The sequence below is a fragment of the Anopheles bellator genome, chromosome 1 (assembly GCF_943735745.2).
Source record: "Anopheles bellator chromosome 1, idAnoBellAS_SP24_06.2, whole genome shotgun sequence".
NCBI lineage: Eukaryota > Metazoa > Arthropoda > Insecta > Diptera > Culicidae > Anopheles > Anopheles bellator.
This window is the reverse complement of record NC_071285.1, coordinates 20341977-20363018: the sequence shown is the minus strand read 5'-3', so window position 1 is coordinate 20363018 and position 21042 is coordinate 20341977. Positions and strand designations below refer to the sequence as shown.

The window sequence follows — 21042 nt, the reverse complement described above, 5'->3', positions numbered from 1 at the left end:
CTCAACAACGCAAAATAGTAATGGCCTCGTCTACGGGAAATATTGAACGGGTTCTGATCGAGCTGCGACCAAGGCTGCAGAGTGCCAACTTTTTCATCTCCTTTCGACGCCGTTTTGCTGAAATCGAATCTACTACCATCGACTTGGCGAATGATCGTCTGACGATCGGGGTGAAGGGTGAGCGTGAGAAATACGAACTGCGCGTTGGAGATTTTTTTAAGCTACATACCCAAACACTAAGCTCGCTGGTGATCAAAAACCGATATCTATGCTTTCGGGTAAACACGAACGAAAGCGACTTCGGATCGGAGCTGCTTCCGCAGGGTGGTAGATTTCTTACCAGCGGAGACCTGCAGAGCGAAGACATTCCACGATTGCACTGCAACATCGAAGCTGGCAAACGGTACCGGGTACTATGCAGTAACTGTCGAGGGCCGTTGGATGTCGCAGAAGGAACGACGTTAAATCGTGTCTTGGAGCTACCGTCCGAGCAGATGGACAGTGACGAATGGTTCTGTCATCGACATGATCACCATCACGGATCGGAAGGCGCTGGGCAGCCATCAAGCCAACCGGTTGATGACGTATACGTTTCGAAGCTGGAGCCACAACAGTCCGATTTATTATACGGAACCTTCTACGCTCTGCTACATCGCACCGTATTGCAGGCGGTGCACGTTCGTCACGAACGCTTTCTGTACTGCAAACGGTGTCTGCAGTACCTCGGAACGATTCGCAAGAATCGCCCCTGCGTGAAACTATGGTACGAGTTCATTCGCTTCCAGCAGATGGACGACGAACGACTGACAACAGCGTTGTTCCGGATGGACAATTCGCTTGAATTATTTCGGCTCTTGGTGCACAAAACTGTGCGAGAGTTCAACTTTGCGTTGCCCCCGATGTTTAAGCTGATGTTCGAAATGCGACGCCCCGGACTGAACGGGGACGTGTTTTATTTGCTGTTGCAAATCATGGATAATCAGTTGAGTGTTTTTAGAATTGATCAGAAGCGCATCGACGCTGGCGGATCGGGATCGTGCTCGGATGATGTTGACGATGATCGTCGGTCGGATGGAACTACGGATGGCGATGAGTCGAAAGCAAAGGAGCGAGATTCTCACAATAGAACAGGCGAGAACAACGTTACTTATAGCAATGGTGATGATGAGAATGATGACGATGATGAGGATGATGATGTTTTCATAGAAACCCGATGCCACAATATCCACCTAGACACACAAAGACACAATATCCACCTAGAACGGCAACGTGCGATGAAGCTATTGTATCGCTACGAAAAGTACGAACAGCAGCCATTGTTCACCTTCTGGCGTGAAGACAGCAACGTGGTCAGCGTGGAAATCTCGGAACCGATGTTTACCGCAGCGATACATTATCTGGATTCGAACTCAAGCTACGTACCGGAGTGTTATCGCGTTAATTTGGGATTTACTTTAAGTTATCTAGACATAACCTAGAACGCTGGCCGACTTCTGGAGAGTGTTGGTAGGTTATGCTTGAATGGAAGATGTAAATGTGTGCCGGGCAGCTTTAATAAATTGTTGCAAAACGAGAACGTACCAATTATTTGTGTTCGCAAATGACGGATGGCTGGGAAAAGTAATAGTGAGCGCTGTATACAAATTCGATTATTTAATGTACGCGGAGTGTCAAAAAGCCACGAGAATTTCGTGGTTTTATTTAGTCATGAATATCTATTTCTTCCACTTCAAATTTCGTCAGCCCCCTTTAATTTAAATCCCCACATATTAGATATCGTAAACTTGTGCCAACGTTTTCCCCAATATTCGAAGCACTTCAAAGTATCGTTTTTTGTGATCTTGTTCAGCTCCTCCTTCTATGCCGTCTTTATCTCCTCAATCGCAGCATAGCGTCGTCCTTTCATATGGCTCTTCAGTTTCTTCAGTTCTTTCATCGTAATAATGATTTTGTACCGTTTTTACTCAATCCTATGGGTCGGTAGATTTCAAACCAAATTGAGCGTTTCAACACCAGTAGTATAAACACAGTGCGCTGTTTAGTTGATATGTCAGCTGCGGCCCAAGAAATCTGCCAAAATTTCGATCGAATCAATCCTTCGTCCAAGTGGTGGGTCATTATCGTCGCTTTCATATTGCTTGCTGTCGCTAACTGCTGACTGTCGTTAAATAATCAGCTCTCAAGCGACCAGCTACATCTTTCGTGGCGGCTTTCGTTGGCTCTCCGCTTTCACCTAGATAACGGGCTTACGGAAAGCAATTAGCGATTAACCATGGAGGTAAGCTTTGCAACCATTACGCGTTTGCATTACGCGTTTTGTATTCCATTTTCACTTGCTCGATTTTAGATTGAAATTCTGGACGCAAAATCATCGAAATCACTGGGAAAATGCCGTGCCTCGGGTCCCGATGCCACACTTCAATCCCTGAAGGGTGAGGTGCAAAAGCTGAAATCATCACTAACCGTGCATCGTCAGTCGTTTCGCTTGGAACCGCGAGGCAAAGCTCTAAAGGAAAGTGAGACGCTCAAGTCGCTCGGCGTGACTTCCGGAGGCAAGCTGTATGTACGGGATCTGGGGCCCCAGATCAGCTGGAAAGGTGTTTTCCTAGCAGAGTACGCCGGGCCAATTCTCGTGTATCTCATCTTCTACCAGCGGCCATCGCTGATTTATTCGAACGCTGATCTTCCAATGACCACAACGGCCAGGTAAAAGATTTAAAACGATGGATAAAGTTCGAAGTGAACTGAAGTGAAGCGAACGCAATGGTCTGGGTGGCTTGATAACGGTGTAGGGAGGCGCGTCTGTGGTAATGATTAATTTATGCACATACATTGCCGCTTTGCTGCCGTGTGCAGCATGACTTTTCGTGAACTTGTCTGCCTCATCGGAATTCGATGAGGTGCTCGGTAACATTTTTGTAAAAATTTTGGCAAACCTTGACCGCCAAGGCTTTGGCCTCAAAAGAACCAAGTTTCACCTCTTTTGACGTTCAACTGGAGATCATTCCAACTTCGGTTTATTGCTACGTCATTCAGCACGCCGTGTTCCGCAGCAGGAGTTGAGCTAGGAACAAACACTCCATCACTGTGACAAAAAACACAACTTCGCATAGATAAATGCCTTGAGCCTTACAGTATTTACTGATTCGTTTTATGTGAAGCCCGTCAATCCGTTGAAATCCAGCAAGAAAGCCGATGACCGCAAAAAACCTGTTTATTTTCTAACAGTGACGTAATTAAACCACTTGCGTGCTGCTTGCAGTTCGGTGTACTTGCGGCTTTTGAGGTTCAAGGTTAAAAAATGCTTGTAAAACATTTTTGTGCATGTAGCAAGGTAGTTGATCAACCTTGATATAACCATTGTTTATTTTGATTCTAGCCTTTTTGTAACTTTTAAGTTACCGACCTAGGCAGTTCAGTGACGATCGTCGTATTTCGTCACTGTTGTTTTTAAATGCACAAGACAAAATATTGGTTCTATTCGTTCAAGAATATTATCGAAAATATGTTCTAACTTTCGCTGGCTTTTTTACCGTCACCAACAGTATTGCAGCAGCCTGCTGGGTTGCCCATTACGCTAAACGGCTGCTGGAAACGTTGTTCGTGCATCGTTTCTCGCATGCTACGATGCCGTTGAGAAATCTCTTTAAAAACTGTTCCTACTACTGGGCGTTCGCGGGCTACGTTGCTTACCACGTGAATCACCCACAGTTCACGGAACCATGCCAAGCGATGGTTTACGCTGGATTGGCAACCTTCGTGGTAAGTAGGCACGCACAGGCACAGGCACGACAAGGTGTCTCGCAGCATTTGATCCAAAAAAATACACAAGTGAACACCTCCGTTTGCAGGTTAGTGAGCTGGGCAACTTTTCCATCCACATGCTGCTTCGAAACCTGCGGCCTGCTGGTTCTAATGTGAGAAAGATTCCCGTTCCGGATAGCAACCCATTGACGCAGTTATACAAGTAAGTTTCGCCTTTTTGATGCAGATGTGAAAAGTCCTCCCTTTTGTTTATTATTTCTATGATACTCTACGATATGATACTACTGTTATAACACAGCTTCGTCTCGTGCCCAAACTACACTTACGAGTTTCTGTCGTGGGTCGGATTCACCGTGATGACGTCCTGCATACCAGCCGGACTTTTTGCGGCAGCCGGCATGTACCAAATGACCGTGTGGGCTCTCGGCAAGCATCGCAATTACAAGAAAGAATTCAAAGACTACCCGAAAACGCGCAAAGCAATCGTTCCCTTTTTACTGTAAGGGGCGTTGGAAAGGCAGCAACTTTTCATATATTTCTTGTTACTGTACTACAAATCGTCTAGCAACCCTTTGTTGCTGAGACAAATTTCGTAGGCTAAGGGCCAAGGTTACGATAAGCTTTCGTTTAAGTGTTGCTTTCGGTTTTTCATCTTTTTCTTATATTTCGAGGATAGGGTGCATTGATGATTTGTGTTTCTAACTAGTTAAAGCATTTGTGACAACGTGCGTTGTCCATTTCAACGAGATAGTTGTAAGGTGCAAGCTGTAGTTGATTTCAAAGTGTCGTCATCGTTATTTATTGACCAAAATAACCGAAAGCATTACAACAGTAAACCCAAGCCGCGATCATTCCTATTTTCGTGTTTGAATGGTGTAGGACTTACAATGTGTGCGATCAAATACGCAGGCCAATGCGACACAATTTACATTTATTTTGGTGTTGATGCAAATAATGATCAATAAAGCTCAATAAAATTTTTGTGAAATATCGTTTTTTAGTTCTTTAACTAAATAAATTAACTATACACATCATGCTATAGAAGATACCAAACACATACCAAGATTCATTCACGTTTCCCAGCATATTTGTCCAACTCTAAATTGTTTGTCGCTGAACACGGCAATATGCATTTGCAGAGCCCTCTCAGCTTCGAATGCTACATGGCTTTTCTGGGAAATTTCTTTCAAACAAATAAACACTTTCGAAATCCAACCAACTTTGTATTAGTAAAAACTCGTTATATTATGTTCGTTAGATTAGACTTCATATCTTTGCTAGGAAAAACCCCGCACCTCCAGACGCTTTCTGCTCTAATATAAATGGCTGTTACTGCGTAAAGTGTCACCTTCACTCGTTGGCTCGTTTCCTCGTCGTTAGCAAGGAAAATCTTATATAATAATAAAATACTTGGGCTTTTCCGTTCAAGACATCATTTCATCTTCGATAGGTAAGCAATTTACCGTGGTGGACATTCTATTGTTTTGGCTCCTCCAGGGCAACAAAATCTGGCGATTCCCCATTGAACGTCCAAGTCACATCTCTCTTCACCCAGCCCACTCTTTTCAAATACACACAGGAAAATATCAATTAAAACTAAAACGATAACTTTTAGCGTAAATTACTACAAAAGAACAATTGTTAGCATGTGTTTTAGATTCTCCTTTTTTACATTCTCATGTTATAGCGCATTAAGTCTTGCTTAGAAGCATCGGAAAAAAGGTTTGTAAAATAGGTTGAACCACTAACTTGAGGCATGGTTGGAACCCCAGGCTTTCAGTAGGGTGAGCGTTTTGTTCAAATGGGCGCACCATTCATCCCGTTCTTCCTTCGAATCAGCCGACAAAAGATATCTGCGGAGTAAAACGGAACGAAAATGGATACTTCATAAAATGGCAAGAAAAAGATCCTGCGGGTTATTCGTACCTTTCGATGGTTGTTTTGCCGCGGCGGACAATCTTCAGCGATTCTACATCATCCTCGCGGGCCGGGCGTGGAAACTCCAGCAGTAGTGTATTGAGACGTGAGCAAATGTCCCTGGGTGCCACGGTAACCCGCCGCTCCGTAGAGCAACCCTGCAGGTCAATGCTTCCGATCGGTGCCTTGCGACGCTCATCATCCGGGTACTTCCAGTAGTTGATGGTATGGCGCTGCAATCGACACCACCTCCGATGCCAAGCCCCGAGTCCCGAAACATCTTCGTACATGGTGAGAAAACCGTGATAATCGACCGTAACAGCTAGCTCGCAATTTACTCGCATGTTCACAATGCCCTCCAGCGGGCTGGCACAACCGGCAATCGGATTAAGCGTCCAACTGGTGCGTTGAATTTCCTTCAGCGAGAAAATGATGAACCCATATAGGGTCAGCGAAGGCGAACGGACTGCTTGAGGACCTGCCGGTGACTGCACGGGGGGCATGATCAACCGTGAATTACTCTTGACGCCCTTCGGAGTGTGGAGCAACAGTTTTCCTTCCTTCTTCTTTCCCATCGCTATATGGTACTTAATTTCGTGAGGAAGAACCTCCCGGGAAGCCGGCATTCCATATATTTCCATCGTTATCTAGATTCGCAGGAGCGAGTGAAACATTTAAATGAACATGAAGGTTGGCGTGAGGCTCCACAACGTACCTTAAAATCGGCAAACACATTGCTTAACTGCAGCACATCGGGAAATCGAACGGATAGCAGTCCTGGTAGCGTTGGTACCGTTTGCGTAGCCAAAACCGTTTCATTGTACTTCAGCAGACAAACCAAATTGTGACCACTGATCTGATCTGCGCCGAGCTTGCGCATGTATTCTTGCTTAAGTGGCAACGTTATGTCCTTTATTGTTAGGCGACCCTTTTCCATCGGTGCACCGGGCGGTCTTAGACATCCTTCAACGCGCAATCTTTGCACTTCGTCCAAAATGGCCTGCCGACGATGAGCTGTGTAAGTAAAACAATGATATGATCATATTAGTACATTGTTGGAATGAATAAAGGGCGATGAATAATCCAATTCCTGTCCCTCCGACCTCGCTGCAAAGACCAGACCAGGAGGCATCAGGAAATTGTCCCGTGTCGGGAGCAACATATATAAAAAAAGATATATCGACCTAACAAAAGGAAGTCACGAATTGCATTTCCAATGTTTCCAGACCCCAATAGATAACAAAATATACTTACTGGCCACGAGCAGGTGACGTTCCCCTTCGGCTGATTCCGTGGAACCAGAAAACTCGATCGTGGCAGCGCACAGATTAAGCGCTTGACTGGCCTGGGCAATGACCGTTTGCTGTTTACAGACCTCGTCCAGCAGCTTTTTGACCCTCTCTTGCACCAAAAACGCACTCTCCTCTGTGGTGCCACTAGTGCTGGTCGACTCTGCCGCGCTAGAAATGCTTTCGTCTTCCGAATTATCCGAGTCCGCGGTGTTGGAATCAACCATATCTGCTTGGTGACCCCCAGTAGCCAGTGCTTTCGGACCCACAGGCGTGCGAGGTACTTTGCGGGGTGTAAGCGCACTTTGTTGTTGCTGCTGGCGACGATAGAAGCTCACCGTGTGGACAAGGGTGACCATATTGTCATCACCAGACGGTTTCACCTGCAGTTCCGAACGTACGGGGCTGCTATAGTCGACGGGATGCGATGCTCCAGTGCTCTTGCGCGGTGTTTGTGATTTGCGCTTGTCTGCAGCGGTTTTTTCGCTCCGCTTTTCCTCAACGATGGGCGCACAGCGTCCACCTTGGTTCGATGGTTTCTGGTACGAAAAACTGTTTGACGATACCGACGATTTGCGCTGTAATGGAACACGAAATGACGGCGTCACAAAATATCAGATATACGCAAACTTAGTTTATGAACAACAATGTTTGATGAAATTTTGTTAAAATCGAACCATGCCAAATAATGGATAGCATAGAACATTTCCGTTGTTAATTACACATGAAATATAATACAAAAGAAATTTATTAACTGGCAAAAATATGTTTTTTAGAAAGAATACATACATACATAACAAGACAGATTAGTAAAGAACCCCAAATCCAACACGAAATAATTTAATCGAACAACACCTGCCCATAACATCTACCAAACTAAGTTCTTACAGGTGTATCGAATGCTTCACTGTCCTCGTCGCCCTCCTTAACGAACGCTTCCTCAAGACAGGCATCGAGTAAATCACTGTCCTCCAGTACACTCGAACTAACGCTTATGGTACTATTACTATTGTTGTGCGATGGGCTTTGTTGCCCAGAACCAACGGATGGTTCACGGGCACGACTCAGCTATAATCGAACGTGTGACAAAAGTGAGCAACGTGGGAAAAAGGCGCAATTTAAAAAGGGTAATAATCTAAACAATGGCAAAGCAAACCTAGAAGTACAATTCTTACCTTAAATACTTCCAATTTTTTAAAAAAGCTACAAACTTGTATGGGTAAGAGAAATGGGTCTCATATGGTCATTATCATAGTAATCCTACCTTTCCTTCCTGGCTCTGTCGGCGACCGCGATGGTGCTGACTTGATCGTCTATCATTCATTTGAACGGCCTGAAGAATTTCACGGCCCAAGCTGACGTTGGCCATGTTGATTTCGTCATCATCGTCCGAGTACATGAAACTAAATTGGGACACAAACATTATTGGCATAAATTGGCAGTGAAAAAGACAGAACACTCGTTCGTGAGTTACGCCGAAAAAGAACTTTTGTGCAGTCGATGATAGTCCATTGCGCTACAAATGAAGCACGAATTTATTTTCATTTTCAAGCAATTAGTTCCCGGGTTTCTATGAAGCTTATGCAACAGAGACCCATCCTTTTTCAATGCTGTTAGTACATAGCGATCGATAGAATTCAAATGTATGAAATGAGGACATTTAACCTGATCTAATTGGCATCCTTAAGTCCCATTACTTTGATTATTCCCAAGGAAAAAGCAAAACTTTCAGAAGCACGTATCTACTGACGAGGTACTTTTTTAATTAAGATAAACGAGATCTTATGTATGAAATGAAATGTTAAATTCGCAGTGTTTGAATGTTTCAATGTTTCCCTCCACTGTAAAAGAAGTACCGGTTGTTAGAGTTAAATGTTAGCACAGCAGAAACATTGCAAAAAATTAACAATAAATTCATCCCACCTGTCGTCATCCTCATCAATCTCGTATCGGGTGTCTTCGTGCCTCCGATCGACATCCTCATCGTCGTATTCCTGTTCGCTATGCTGCTCCTCGCCATCGCTACTATGGCACGTCCGAAAAGCACGGTCCGACGATTCCGATCCAGATACCGTAGCCGTGGTGTAGTCGTCCCCAGCACCAGCCTCATCGCCCGACTCGGTGGCCGTCGTTTCGATGTCGCTTAGGGCGGGATATATGCGGCCATCTTTCGTGGTAGGTACCACACGGATACGCTTCACATCTTCGAGCGGTGCCAAAACCCCTGGACTGTCGTTGGAGCCATCTAAGGTTGAGGATTAACAAAATTAAGTTCTGTATCAATTATTCTAAATAATAGAGAGTTATTGCGTACCACTACGGCGCTTGATAGCACCTGGCTGATTGTTTGCGTTGTCCTTCGATTTCTTCTTCTTTCCGCTCGAAGTAAGATAACCTTCCGGAGGCATGGGAGGGGCCGACGGAATCGGCCTGGAATCGTGCATTGCGACATCCGATGACATATCGACCGGTTTGGTAAATCGATTGAGCAACATATCCATCTCCTGTTGCCGCTGTCGACGAACATCTTCGGCTATTTGGGACTCCGAGATGGTGCTGTTGTTGGACATCAACGCAGCAACTGTGTTCCGGATGGCCGATCCGCTGGCCAACGTTTCGGCTTTGGGCGGCACATTATTGCCAGCGTCCGGTTTGGGTGCGTTTCTCTGAGGAGATGGTGGCACTTTTGTTTGAGTTATACTACCGAAACCAGACCCCTGGATGGCGGCACAGGGCCCCGAAGGTTTATCGTTCTTTTTGCCGGTGATCTGACGGATCGAAGGACTGATTCCGAAAGCGGCTTTTGGTACCAGTGCGGCTCCTTTGTTCTTTTCAAAAATGGCCATTCGCTCCTTTAGCGACATTTCGGCCGGATCTTTTTGTCCATTTTTCAAAATCGATTGCCGTCTGCCCGATGTTTTTTCAAACATTGCCGCACGCCCCGAAACGATACCCTTCGTGGCAGTCTTGCTGGGCTCCGAAATAGATTTCTTCGGTTCCTCCTCTTTCTGTGAAGCCGCCGATTGCTTCGGGACGGTGCGTTCGCGGGAGTTAGGGCTGTGAGTACTCTCAACCCGTGCCGTACTGGGCGGGGTCGAGGCACGGTAGGTTTCCGGCTTTTTGTCCCCACTATCTTGTTTATAATCGTACACCATCTTCGGTGCAGTCGATTCTCGTCGCTGGAATCCTTGCGATTCTAATGCATCCATTACTTGTTGGTCCCATTTGAGGGTTTTCGGTTGCTGCGATGATTTACCTGACACCGGTACACTGCCTCCACTCGCCGGCTTCTGCTGGCTTAATATTGATTTCGGTGGATTAGGTGCTGTGTACTTCTTCGGCGTCGCACCCGTACCTGAACCAGCCGAGGACGCGGTTGGAGCATGCTTGGGACTTTGGTGACGTTTCGGAGACTTTTCTTTACCCGGCACCAGCGTCTCCCGATGATGCGTGATGTCCGGGTGAGACGTATCGTCCTCCCAGTTGTTGATCGAATCGGCAAGCATAGCCAACTTGGCCAGCTTGGGCTTCGGTTTTGCGCTCTCCCTCACGTCCTCATGGAAACGTCCTTCGGTACGGTGCACCGGTGATGACAGATCCTGCGTATCAGAGTACAGCGTGCCGAGTCGTTGCAGCTGGTTTCGCGATTGATCGCGTATCAAACTTTTTGCCTCCGCATTCTCCTTTTCACCATCGCCCACTTCGATTGCACGCACTAGGTTGTGCTCCCACTGCTTCTTCACACTGCCATCGCTTTCTAGTTCCTTCACGCCAAGATCCACCTGCAGATTGGCGCTGGTTGTGATGTTGATTTCGAGTGCCAGGTCGCAATCATCCTGTCCACCAATGTCCAGAGTTGTAGTTCGGCCACCATCTGCCGCAACCGTACGGCTCGTTACAGTCGTAGGCGAAGCCGGAGCTCTCGGTGCAGAATGCTTTTTCGACGCCGGTTTCTTTTTCGGCGACGCACCTACCACTGTGGGCTTCTCTGCATCGTAGTTGAACTCGGACAACGGAAACATCGAGGTGCCCGTAATTCTAAGAGCAGCAGCTCGCTTTTCGGCACGCTTTAGTATGTTCTAATGTTCACCGTAGAAAGAAACACGTACGAGACGCACATAAAAAGGGGTCATTCATAGCCCAAGCTCACTTACATCGCTGCGGCCATTTCAGAATATGCTGCTTACCTGCGTGAAAGAGTCCATTTTTGCATTTCCTGAGCAAACAATTTCTTGCAGCAAACTCAGCGCACTAAATTAGTCGTTACAATCACGGCTTACTTCACCGATATCTATCAAACAAGCCAAACTTTCAACGAGAGCACGGGTCACCAACCGACGTCCTTAACCGACAGAAGTGCGCTTTGTGTTTGGCCATCGCTCGTGGCGTCAGGCGTCAGCGGTTTAAATTCCAACGGTTGTCTCGGCTGTCAAAACTTGTTTTCCATGGTGAGAAGCTTATCGTTTCGCTGGAATAATCAAACGTCAAGGGAAAGTGTTTAAATGTTCCGTTGAACTCTGTTGTCGAAAATTTGTCGTTTCCAGTTTGACCCATATCCCACCATATCAAAATTTAACAAATTGTATCTCTTATATATTTCCATTTATTCAATGGTGAGAATGATTTATCACGTGGAAATTTTAGCATTCAGTACACAGTCAAATGCCAACTAAATTTTTTTCACATCGAACTTTTTTATGTGCAAGTGTGTAGATTTGTGCGGATTCTAAACAATGCTTTTAACGCGGTGCAAAATGGTTTATGTTTGTGAAAAGTATGAAGAGTCGATATTCATAAACGCTCCTATTAAAGTATTGGATCCGGGTGGCCATAAACGGACTGTCAGTGTTGTTTGAACGCAAGTGTCATTCAACCCCAAACAATAAAACGTCATCCGTTTGGGAACAGTTCGTGCTTAGCGCCGCGAATTTCATCATCAACGGATACAAAGTTGGAAGGGACAAAGTAGTGTGATATCCCCTCCAAAACTTCCCACGAGGACACTTGCTGGCAACGATCTGTTACTGCTGGAACGTGCAAATTGTCAGGTAGGACGATCAGGAAGTCATTGCTGATGCAATTCGAAAGTATCGTCTCGTGATGTAACTCATCCCGTAGCACAGAAGTGACCTTGAACTAGAGATTGTGAAACGAACTTGTGGGGAGGGAAGGGACAGACTGTAGTGGTCAACTAGACCAAGTGGACTATAAAGACGTAACCCAATTCATTGGATGTCTCACACTAATTTAGGATGAGCGCAAAAATCCCATCGTTCGACGAGACGCATTCGGACAAGCTTGCCCGGAAGGCCCGTGAGTCGCCCTTTATGCCCATCGGTATTGCCGGATTGATGGCGGTGTGTGCGATCGGTGCTTACAAATACAAAAATCGAGGGGCGATGTCCACGTCCGTGTTCCTGATGCAACTGCGAGTGGCCGCACAGGGTACCGTCGTCGCTGCCTTGTCCATCGGACTGGGCTACACGATGGCCAACGAGTATATTTTTAACAAAAAAGACGATTAAATGTGAGGCTTTTTCGATGCTCAAAGCGGTAAGTGAAAGCGCACAGTTCTTATTAATCTAATTGTTTAACACTCTTTTCCCCTTTCGCTTCCTTTGCTTCCAGATGTAAATAAGTATTAAACAATAGAAGAAAGTATAATTTATTTACTGTTGAGCCCCTCGTCCGCTAATCCGATATGGATTCTTCAAAAGAGGAACCATCCTGAAGTTACTAGTGATGTGCACCACATTAACTGTGATTGATATTATCAGCATGAAAGATTGGGCAAGGAAAAGTGCACAAAGCTAGCTAACAACCCCTAGAGTCCTCGTCGCAATCACAATTGGAATGTCTTTGTTGAATTTATCATACTTGTGCGAAAAGTGTTAAACCAAACGATCGATTAAATCTCCAAGGAAGATTGTGAAACAAATTTCATTTGTGCTATGAAAATTAAGCCACCCTAAGTGTACAATAAAAGTTACCAAACGGATACGCATGTTTTTGTCTATTGTGACGCCTATCCCTTCGATCAACAACCGCCGAACGTCGTGGTGATCGGGTTACGGTCACGACATTGCGCTACATCTGCGCTCGTGAACATCACGAACGGTTTTATTTTTAGTTTATCCGAACCGTGCCATACCCGTTTTTCATGAATGAAAAACCGCCCCAGTGCGAAAGAGAGTTGGTTGTGTTTGATGTAGCGAGTAGTAAGATGACCATATGTTGCTACGTGACCTCCGGTAACATGTGGGCTATCATGTTTGCCTAGCGCCTGATTGAATAGGTTTGTTTGAATAGTGCAGCCGTAATTTGAAGTGGAGAGTGGTAGTACGGTAAGTGGTACTTTACATTGATTAACGATGCCAGCGTAAAGCATATATATTTGTTTATCGTAGAGACTAGCAGGCCCGGCGAACTTTGTTCCGCCCCAAAGGCAATTAGTAAGCAGGTTTTGGATTTTATGTAGTAAATATTTTTTATTATGATTAGCTTTCCTTTTTGTTCAGTTCAGCACCTTATGATACACTACATTTTTGGTTTTATTATCAGGAGCAAAAACAAACAATGCAGATGGTCTTCCGACGCGTGAACATGCCACATATAATTGACCATGTGAAAAACATTGATTTTTCAAATTCAGACCACAAACTTTCCGGCCGCACAATCCGGCCGTTTCTCCGGAAAATTTCAACGCATCACACTTATCACAATGAACGTTCATTGGCCCAATGCGAACGCTCTTATGCTCGCTGTACTTAGCGATGCAATTGTATCGAAACGCTGCCCGATACAAATCAGCTTCTTCTTCTGCAACAAAAACTGAGCGAATATTCAAATCGGCATCTTGTCGAAAATTATCTACTTGTGCGTTTCTATTTTTCGCTCGCCGATTTCTGTTTGCCAACCGAGTCCTTTCGCGAGCAATTTCTTTTTGTTCTTCAGTCATTTCATTCGCAACACTTCGCATAGTTTTTGCATTACGGCTTTGTCGGGAAAGATTCGACCGTCTTGGTCGCGGCATTGTTAAGGAAATGTATGAGGCACTTGTTATTCACTGTCCGGTATATCACGATACTACGCTGTGTTCGCGGGTTACTTTAATACATTTTGACAGTTATAAAAACGACAGCTAAGTAACAATAAAAAATTTCCAAATGTTCGAGAATGTGCGAGAGAGACTGTCAAATCGTCAAAGTAATCGCACGAAAGAGACTCGCGAGAACATAAGAAAGAGAGAGACTCGCTGTAAACTCGCTCAACCTTTGCTCGTAGTGACGCTCTCTGTCTGGCCTTTCTCGAGAAGGGAATGAAAACACGCGGTCGTGAGAGAGGGGTGGGGGGGCTTATTTTTGCTTGGGAGGAGGAGACGCTGCATTAGCGAGAAAGAGAGGCCAATAGTTATTTGCTGTTGCGCGCTTTGTCTGCCGCGCTTGCTTGGGGTGAGGGAACGCTGCTTTAGCGAGAAAGAGAAGCCAACAATTGTTTGCTGTTACGCACTCTGTCTGTCTCGTTTCAGTACGAAGAAAAATCATTGTGCAGATTTATTGTGACACGGTCGGAATATAAAAAGTATCCTAAAGCCTTCCTTGGGTTCTAAGCTACCTCCACACCAATTTTCAGCCAGATCGGTTCAGTCGTTCTTGAGTTATGAATTGTGTAACCTTTAGGCGACTTTCTTTTATATATATAGATTTGCATTCCTTCTTTACTCTGCTCTTTACGGTACTTGACAAGCTGATTATTCATCTATTTGAATTAATTAGAACGTTGAATGATTTCGTTAAAATACCTATTCGTTGGAGAATATCTTACATTTAAAGCAATGGTTTATTTCGAAGGAGAAAACGGTTCTACATACATACTCCAGAATGTTTCGCAACCAATGTTAATTATTTCGAAACACTACACGAGCTGAGCTGGGCGAGCAAATATCAATGAACAAATCATCAAGATGGATTGTAAATTATTGTCAGAAGTTTTATTAACAAAAATTAGCTATTCACAGGTTGTTAGCAAAATAAGCCAAACATCATTCTGTCACACTGTCGCCTTCTGTGCTGCCTGGAGGCGTTTGGTTTGATTGCCGGCCTTCGTTTTCGGTTGATCGTGATCGGACGGCCTCTGATTGGTCGTTAGCACTTCCGTGCTGCGATCCGTGTTCCGTCTGTACACCCGATTGTCGGCTGGGATCTGCACAAAGCCCTGGATGTAGTTGGCCAGGTTGGCTACCACGGATTGCTTGGTGTTGTCGGTAACCAGCGTCGGCTGAACGTTCCGGTACACTGTTTGCTGTAGCCCGGCTCCCGCGAACGACTGGGGTACTCTGTCCGCATACACAGTTGTCCGTCGGCCAGCAGAGGCGAAAGCTACCCCGAGAGGCTGAACGGGTGCGGGTGGGGCCACGTGGATGTCACGGTACGCCGGAAGCGATACTCCCGATGCCGTCGTGATCATGGCAACGGGAACTGCCGTAAGGGCTGCTCCGTGTGACTGTTCCGTTCCCGCAATCGGTGACGTCGCCGCAATGTACGCCAGGTTTGCCGGTGCCGTAAATGTGGCCAGATACGTTCCCGTGGCCGGTGTGGCTTGCGTTGTTGTTGAAGCAATTACTGCTCCAGCGTGAGGTGCTGTGTTGTAGCTGTGGATCTTGACATCGCCTGGGCGCAGTTGGGTCGGGTAGAAAGGAGCAGGAATCTGTGCAGAAGTCGCTGCGTAGTATACCTGGGGTTGGCTACGATACTGCGGTTGTTGATGTCCCTGTTCCTGCCGCTGGGAGACCGGAGGTCTCCGATAGTAGTTGTATGCGACGGGCGTCCCGGCCACCGCAGCCGTTGCTGGTTCGTTCTCGTAAGTCACATCCGCCCGGTAGCCGTTGCTGTCCGCCACGTACCTGACGATCTGCATCCGCCCGTCCGGTAGCTGTACTTTGTAGCTACCCTTGACCGCTCCGTCCGTCTGCTGTTGCTGGGTGTGAGAAAAGTCATCCCCCGAAACGGAATCCTTTACCGCGTACGAGAAGACATAGTTTTTCTTCACGTTCGTCGAAGCTTCCTGCTGCAGAAAGTCAAAGATTGAAGAATTAATTCGTAGAGACGTAACATGGCCGCTGTTTCACTTACGTTAAAGATCTCGTTCTCGTCCATCGTGTAGCTCCTACCGAGTACCCGTGCGCCGTGCTTGGCCAACGCCTGATAGACTGGTTTCACGATCGGACTGTCCGCTCCGGCAAACCGCACCATCTTCTGGTGGCGTTCCTTCAGTGCGAGGGCCTCGTAAGGGTACGGCAAACCATTTACCGGCGGGGCACCGCCTCGTGGGAACTGGACGGGACCTTGACTGAAGGCGGATCGTGGCAGGTATCATAATGTAGACAGACAAAAACCCCAAAAAGTGTGTACAATTAACGCAATTATAATGTCGTCCGCATGGCGTGGCACGCGGTGACGATGAATGGTGTGCTCCGTTTCTCATGGCGGATGACTCTTGCTTACTTGAGAAGATTTTGGGCGAACTTTTCACTGTTGGTAATTAGGTTGCGATCGAAGATGGCGACGCCGTCGTACGCGTTCCGGTACGGATGTGGATTGACGTCTCGAGGCCTGAGAAGCGATGAGGGCTCGGGCGTTTCCACGGCAACCGCCCGACAAGGGTCAATGGTGCCCACTGCCACCAGCAGCCCAATCAGCTACCACCGAGATAAGGCAGAATGTGGCCCCCAAAAGTAAAGAAAAAAACGCCTGCTCGTTATTTGAAAGTAGCTGAGTATTGCAGTGTTGTGTCTTGAATTGAACAGAATGCCCGGACTGCGTCGGGGTAACAATACCAGCGGCGGGCACCTTACCTTCGTCACCAGTGAACGCCTTGACTGCATTTTCAGTTCCCACTGCTCAGTAGAATTATTTCAGCACCGCTTCTTTGCGTCCGCCCTGGGCCAGTGGCCGGTGTGAGACTGGAAAACTTGGAAAACACACACGAAAAACAAAGTACAGTCGAAACATTCGTATGCAATTTTCACACGAAGCAACCCTGGCCCTCTGTGGCGGTTTAAGTTGATCGATACACAGGTGGCAGTGGCCTTTCATGGCAGTGCGCGTTGGCCATGCGTAATGATGTGGATTTTTCAAAATTTTCCACGCTTTAGTGTGAAGTGGAGCATTTTAAACGCAACGCACGTTTGGCTTTGAGCAATGCTCCAACGAATTGTTCAGACTCTGCTTCTGCGAAGTATGATCTGCTAGACATCGCTTCCTTCGATCTTACCTCGTCGGACTTCGGTTCCCGAAAACATTATCTTACGTGATTTGTAATAAATCTAGTGATCAATGATGATTTAGCGAGTCTGCAATCAACAAAGTACCAAATTGCTAGCAATTTTTCAAATCTTTAACGAGATTCACGCTCTTTACGAACATCACCGATACGTTGCATCCAGGTGCTGGCGAAGGCAACGGGAAAGAAGGTGTTCTAAATGTAGCCCACACGTTGGATCAGCCTAATGAGTATCGATATTACTAGACAAGCAATTATGGCATCAGCTTTTATAACACCACATTCAGCGGTGCGATCGAGATCCCCTTGGACAAAGCTACCGTTGGCCTTGAACTATTAAATCTCAAACGCAAAAAGGTAATAAAAGTCCATAAAAATGTTAAATCAAAATTGGACTCATGGCTAGGGCACCAAGCAAGACCATCATCCATCGACTACCGGAACCCACAGGTTTACGAGACGGTGAAGCGCCGCATCTGGCAGCTTGCCGATCAGTGATAATGATTCGCAACGTGTGCATTAAATTGGGACATGTTGCTACATTTTCGGATGAGCCAAATAATGTTGATCAATAACCGGTATTTTCGTTGTATGTATACGATGAAACTTGGCCCAATGCATGTGGACCCGAGGGAACGAGTTTCTTTTGTGATGTTACGGACCCTTCAGCATTGCAGTTATTCAACGCTAATTAACATATCAACTTGGGAAGCCGACATCTTCTCAATTTGTACAATCGAGACTCTACGGGCGCGTTGCATAATGAGGAGATTTATAGGTTTTCTTTTTGCCGCTGCGTTCAAATATGCCCACTGGTGGGTCATGCCAGTTGTCAAGTAGTTGTTAGGAGCCCTGGACATCGCAGGCAACGTTAAGCGAATTAGTGATTATCGAGAACTCTAAGTACTCTGACATAAAAATTCAATTTCAAATGAAAAGTTAATTGAAATTTCAATCTATGATCTGTGACTTTCAACACAAAATAGAATAGTTTCAAAGATGAGCCAACATGATTACATGTCCGCGATCAATTTGTGAGTTTGAAATTATTTTCACTAAAAGCACTCAATTTCACAATTTGGAAAAATGGCTTAAATATGTTTTTGTTATCGACAGACCACAACCAAACTATCCAGCGTACTCTTGCCAAAGCGAAATCTGTCGCGGTGGTGGTCGATTGAGCCGGCCCGATCAGACAGCGGATATGCAGCTCACGTTTAACGGATATTCGAGCTGTGGCGGATCTGGCGATTGTGGAAACAGCGACAGCGATACATTTCACACTCATTGGTGTGCCTTGCCTCCATTTGCATCTCTGTCCGGCAAGTCTTCCCGCACACCGGTTCACGGAAGCATTCGCCTTTTAGTATTCCGTCACGGCGCAATCGTGATCCTCACATAGCGGTCAACGCAACAACAAACACACCTTACGGCAGAAACTTCCGACAAAAGTATTACTTTAATGTTGCTGGATGAACCGACACACGATGTTTCTACACATTGTTTAAAACTTCATCAACCAAGCGCACATGCAACTAAGTTCACTAAGCCAAAACACGTGGGTCGATTAGGCAACAAAGTTGGAAACTTTCAAAGTATCGCTTCTGATTGGATTGGGTCTCCGTTGCCAGATAATCCCATTAAACCGCCCAAAAGGGTATCCAGCTGTCGCACAAGAAGAACGCATTGCCCATGACGCTCTACAACGTATGTCTTCATCCACGATGGGACGCTAAATTGATTTGTCTCCGTTAATTTTTCACTTCAACGGCATAAGCTTGACATGCTGGCCAGCGTTTAGATGGGATAACGCAACACCTGGTGGCGCTGGATTGGTGTTTGTCCATCATGTCGCTTTCAGATTAAAACATCACTTGTGCTACGATCAATGGAACACCCATTCAACTTACGAGGGCAACTCCTTAGAACTCAGTGACCGATCAGACACACACAATTTCCACCGGAAGCTGGCCTTTTTAGGCTCACCATAAACCGGCAATACCGACTCCGGACAGCAGCCACACGTCGTCGGCGACTCCAGCTAATCTTGAACGACTCCAAAAAAGCCTCCAACTACAGCGGGCTCCCGACGGACACTGACTGGCCACGGATCGGTCCGGGCGGCTCATAACCCACCACGCGACGCATGCTGCCGATGGCCACACGACGGCGTGGCGATGGCGTGGCCCGCCATAGCGCGTCAAGATTTCCTGTCAGGCGGCCCAAATTGAACGGGCGAACGCGATCTTTCACACGCGGCGCGCGCGTCGCGATTACTTCGAGGAAGGGATACACAGTCCACCCGCGCGCGCCAGGGGTGGCATTGGGCCACCCAGTTGCATGGCGGGAGGTGCTAAGCATACCGCAGCCGGCAGCCCACCAGAAATGCGCTGTCTCTCCACCGCAGATAATGAGCGGGTTTCTTAGTTCAAAATCGGGTTCAATCTGTGGTGAAGCCAAGAATTAAGAGCGGTTTATCAATATAATTTTGGACTGGCGTTAAGTGTCAGCACCGATTGAGTGTGAATTTTACGTCTTAAGTCATCTACATTAGTTTACATAACTCGCACGCATCAAGTGCAATGCCGGAAAGGGTTGAGAAAAACGGAAGACTTTGAAAAACGTCGCTTTCAACCTTATTTAATGTTAAACGTGTGAAACACTGCACGGAAAGCATAGATTAAACATACAGCAATGAGACGAGGGTTTAGAATCAACCCCATAGATTTTGAAAATAAAAGCCGTTTCGTATGCAGATTTCGTAAAGACGAGAACGAGCGCGAGAATCGTCTCTTTTAATTAGCAAAGCCATGCTCAGGTTTGCATATCTCCCCTATCAATGCAGCGTGTACGATAATGCACATTCATGCACTCGCCGCATACTGGAATAATGAGAAACTTTGGCTCTGGTGCCGCCAGACATCCACTATCTTTCGTGGGATCCTATTCACATTCGGTTAATTGTTTCGTGGTCTTTTCCTTCCAACGCTCACGAACGGGCACAGGGTGGGAAACGGTGGGAACGTTCAAAAGATCAACGTTCGAATTTGGGTTTAAGCACCTAAAAGGCCTAACGTGCACCACTCTTGAGCGCCCTGGAACGGTATTGTTCTCAAACATCTTGCACCTATAAGAGGAAGTATAGGAAATGCAGCTACCGACTAAAAAATGCACAGAATGCATTAGTGCACCATATCTGCATAATACTATTCTGTCAAAAGATCACCGGTAATTATAAATACAAATGCGCCATTACCGGACATATTCGCCAATTTTATCACCGATTAATGTAATCGCTCCCAAGTAACGAATTGGTGACCATTTCAATCCATCCCATTTGTCGTGAAGATGGCACTAGTCTATTAAAATGAATTTAAAACAGTTTCCGTTTAGAGCGTTATTTTGATTTCAAATTTACCACTTAGATATAGTTATAGTATAGAGTAGACCACTCAGAATCCATAGTTTGGCTCTTATCTGATAATTACTAGCTCCTGTCGAAAAGCTCGCACTTTTGCTCGCATACGCAACGTCTGAAGGTTGTCTAATCAATATTCCGGCGACGACTAATTCAGCGAGGAGGAGGGCAACATAGTTTTGGTCAATCTCCGTATCGAACATGAGACCCAAACCAAAGCGACACTGGGAACAGCGCATTGTGATGCAAAAACGAGCAATCTTCCTCGACGGTTTTCGATGATTTTACGCCCAATTTGTGACGCTTACGCCTTCGATTGTCCACCGTGCTGTTGGCCATTTTTGAGTGGCCACCGTCAGCGACGGGTGAAAT

The 21042-nt window shown here is 46.1% G+C and overlaps 5 protein-coding genes across 5 annotated transcripts; 3 read left to right on the top strand and 2 right to left on the bottom strand.

Annotated features, from left to right (window-relative positions):
• The first annotated feature begins 20 nt into the window (after positions 1-20).
• LOC131211755 (uncharacterized) lies at positions 21-1539 on the top strand. The gene has a single exon (XM_058205360.1). The coding sequence runs from the start codon at positions 21-23 to the stop codon at positions 1476-1478; it is 1458 nt and encodes a 485-aa protein (XP_058061343.1). The 3' UTR covers positions 1479-1539.
• A 563-nt stretch (positions 1540-2102) lies between these two features.
• Positions 2103-4725, top strand: LOC131214904 (probable very-long-chain enoyl-CoA reductase art-1). Its single transcript, XM_058209243.1, has 5 exons — positions 2103-2278; positions 2348-2706; positions 3546-3762; positions 3852-3967; positions 4064-4725. Exons 1-5 carry the CDS (start codon positions 2273-2275, stop codon positions 4266-4268), a joined length of 903 nt encoding a protein of 300 aa, XP_058065226.1. The 5' UTR covers positions 2103-2272; the 3' UTR covers positions 4269-4725.
• Positions 4726-5499: 774 nt separating this feature from the next.
• Positions 5500-11176, bottom strand: LOC131215467 (anillin). Its single transcript, XM_058209857.1, has 9 exons — positions 11159-11176; positions 9286-11050; positions 8895-9216; positions 8236-8374; positions 7860-8039; positions 6937-7549; positions 6398-6696; positions 5692-6329; positions 5500-5618 (listed from the first exon to the last, which is right to left on the bottom strand). Exons 1-9 carry the CDS (start codon positions 11174-11176, stop codon positions 5510-5512), a joined length of 4083 nt encoding a protein of 1360 aa, XP_058065840.1. The 3' UTR covers positions 5500-5509.
• Positions 11177-11864: 688 nt separating this feature from the next.
• On the top strand, positions 11865-12969 carry LOC131214876 (HIG1 domain family member 1A, mitochondrial-like). Its single transcript, XM_058209207.1, has 3 exons — positions 11865-12019; positions 12223-12524; positions 12600-12969. Exon 2 carries the CDS (start codon positions 12224-12226, stop codon positions 12494-12496), a length of 273 nt encoding a protein of 90 aa, XP_058065190.1. The 5' UTR covers positions 11865-12019; position 12223; the 3' UTR covers positions 12497-12524; positions 12600-12969.
• Positions 12970-14991: 2022 nt separating this feature from the next.
• On the bottom strand, positions 14992-19305 carry LOC131216751 (uncharacterized). The gene is made up of 5 exons (XM_058211322.1): positions 19163-19305; positions 16825-16940; positions 16475-16668; positions 16103-16319; positions 14992-16034 (listed from the first exon to the last, which is right to left on the bottom strand). The coding sequence occupies exons 2-5, from the start codon at positions 16852-16854 to the stop codon at positions 15021-15023; spliced, it is 1455 nt and encodes a 484-aa protein (XP_058067305.1). The 5' UTR covers positions 16855-16940; positions 19163-19305; the 3' UTR covers positions 14992-15020.
• Between the last annotated feature and the right edge of the window lie 1737 nt (positions 19306-21042).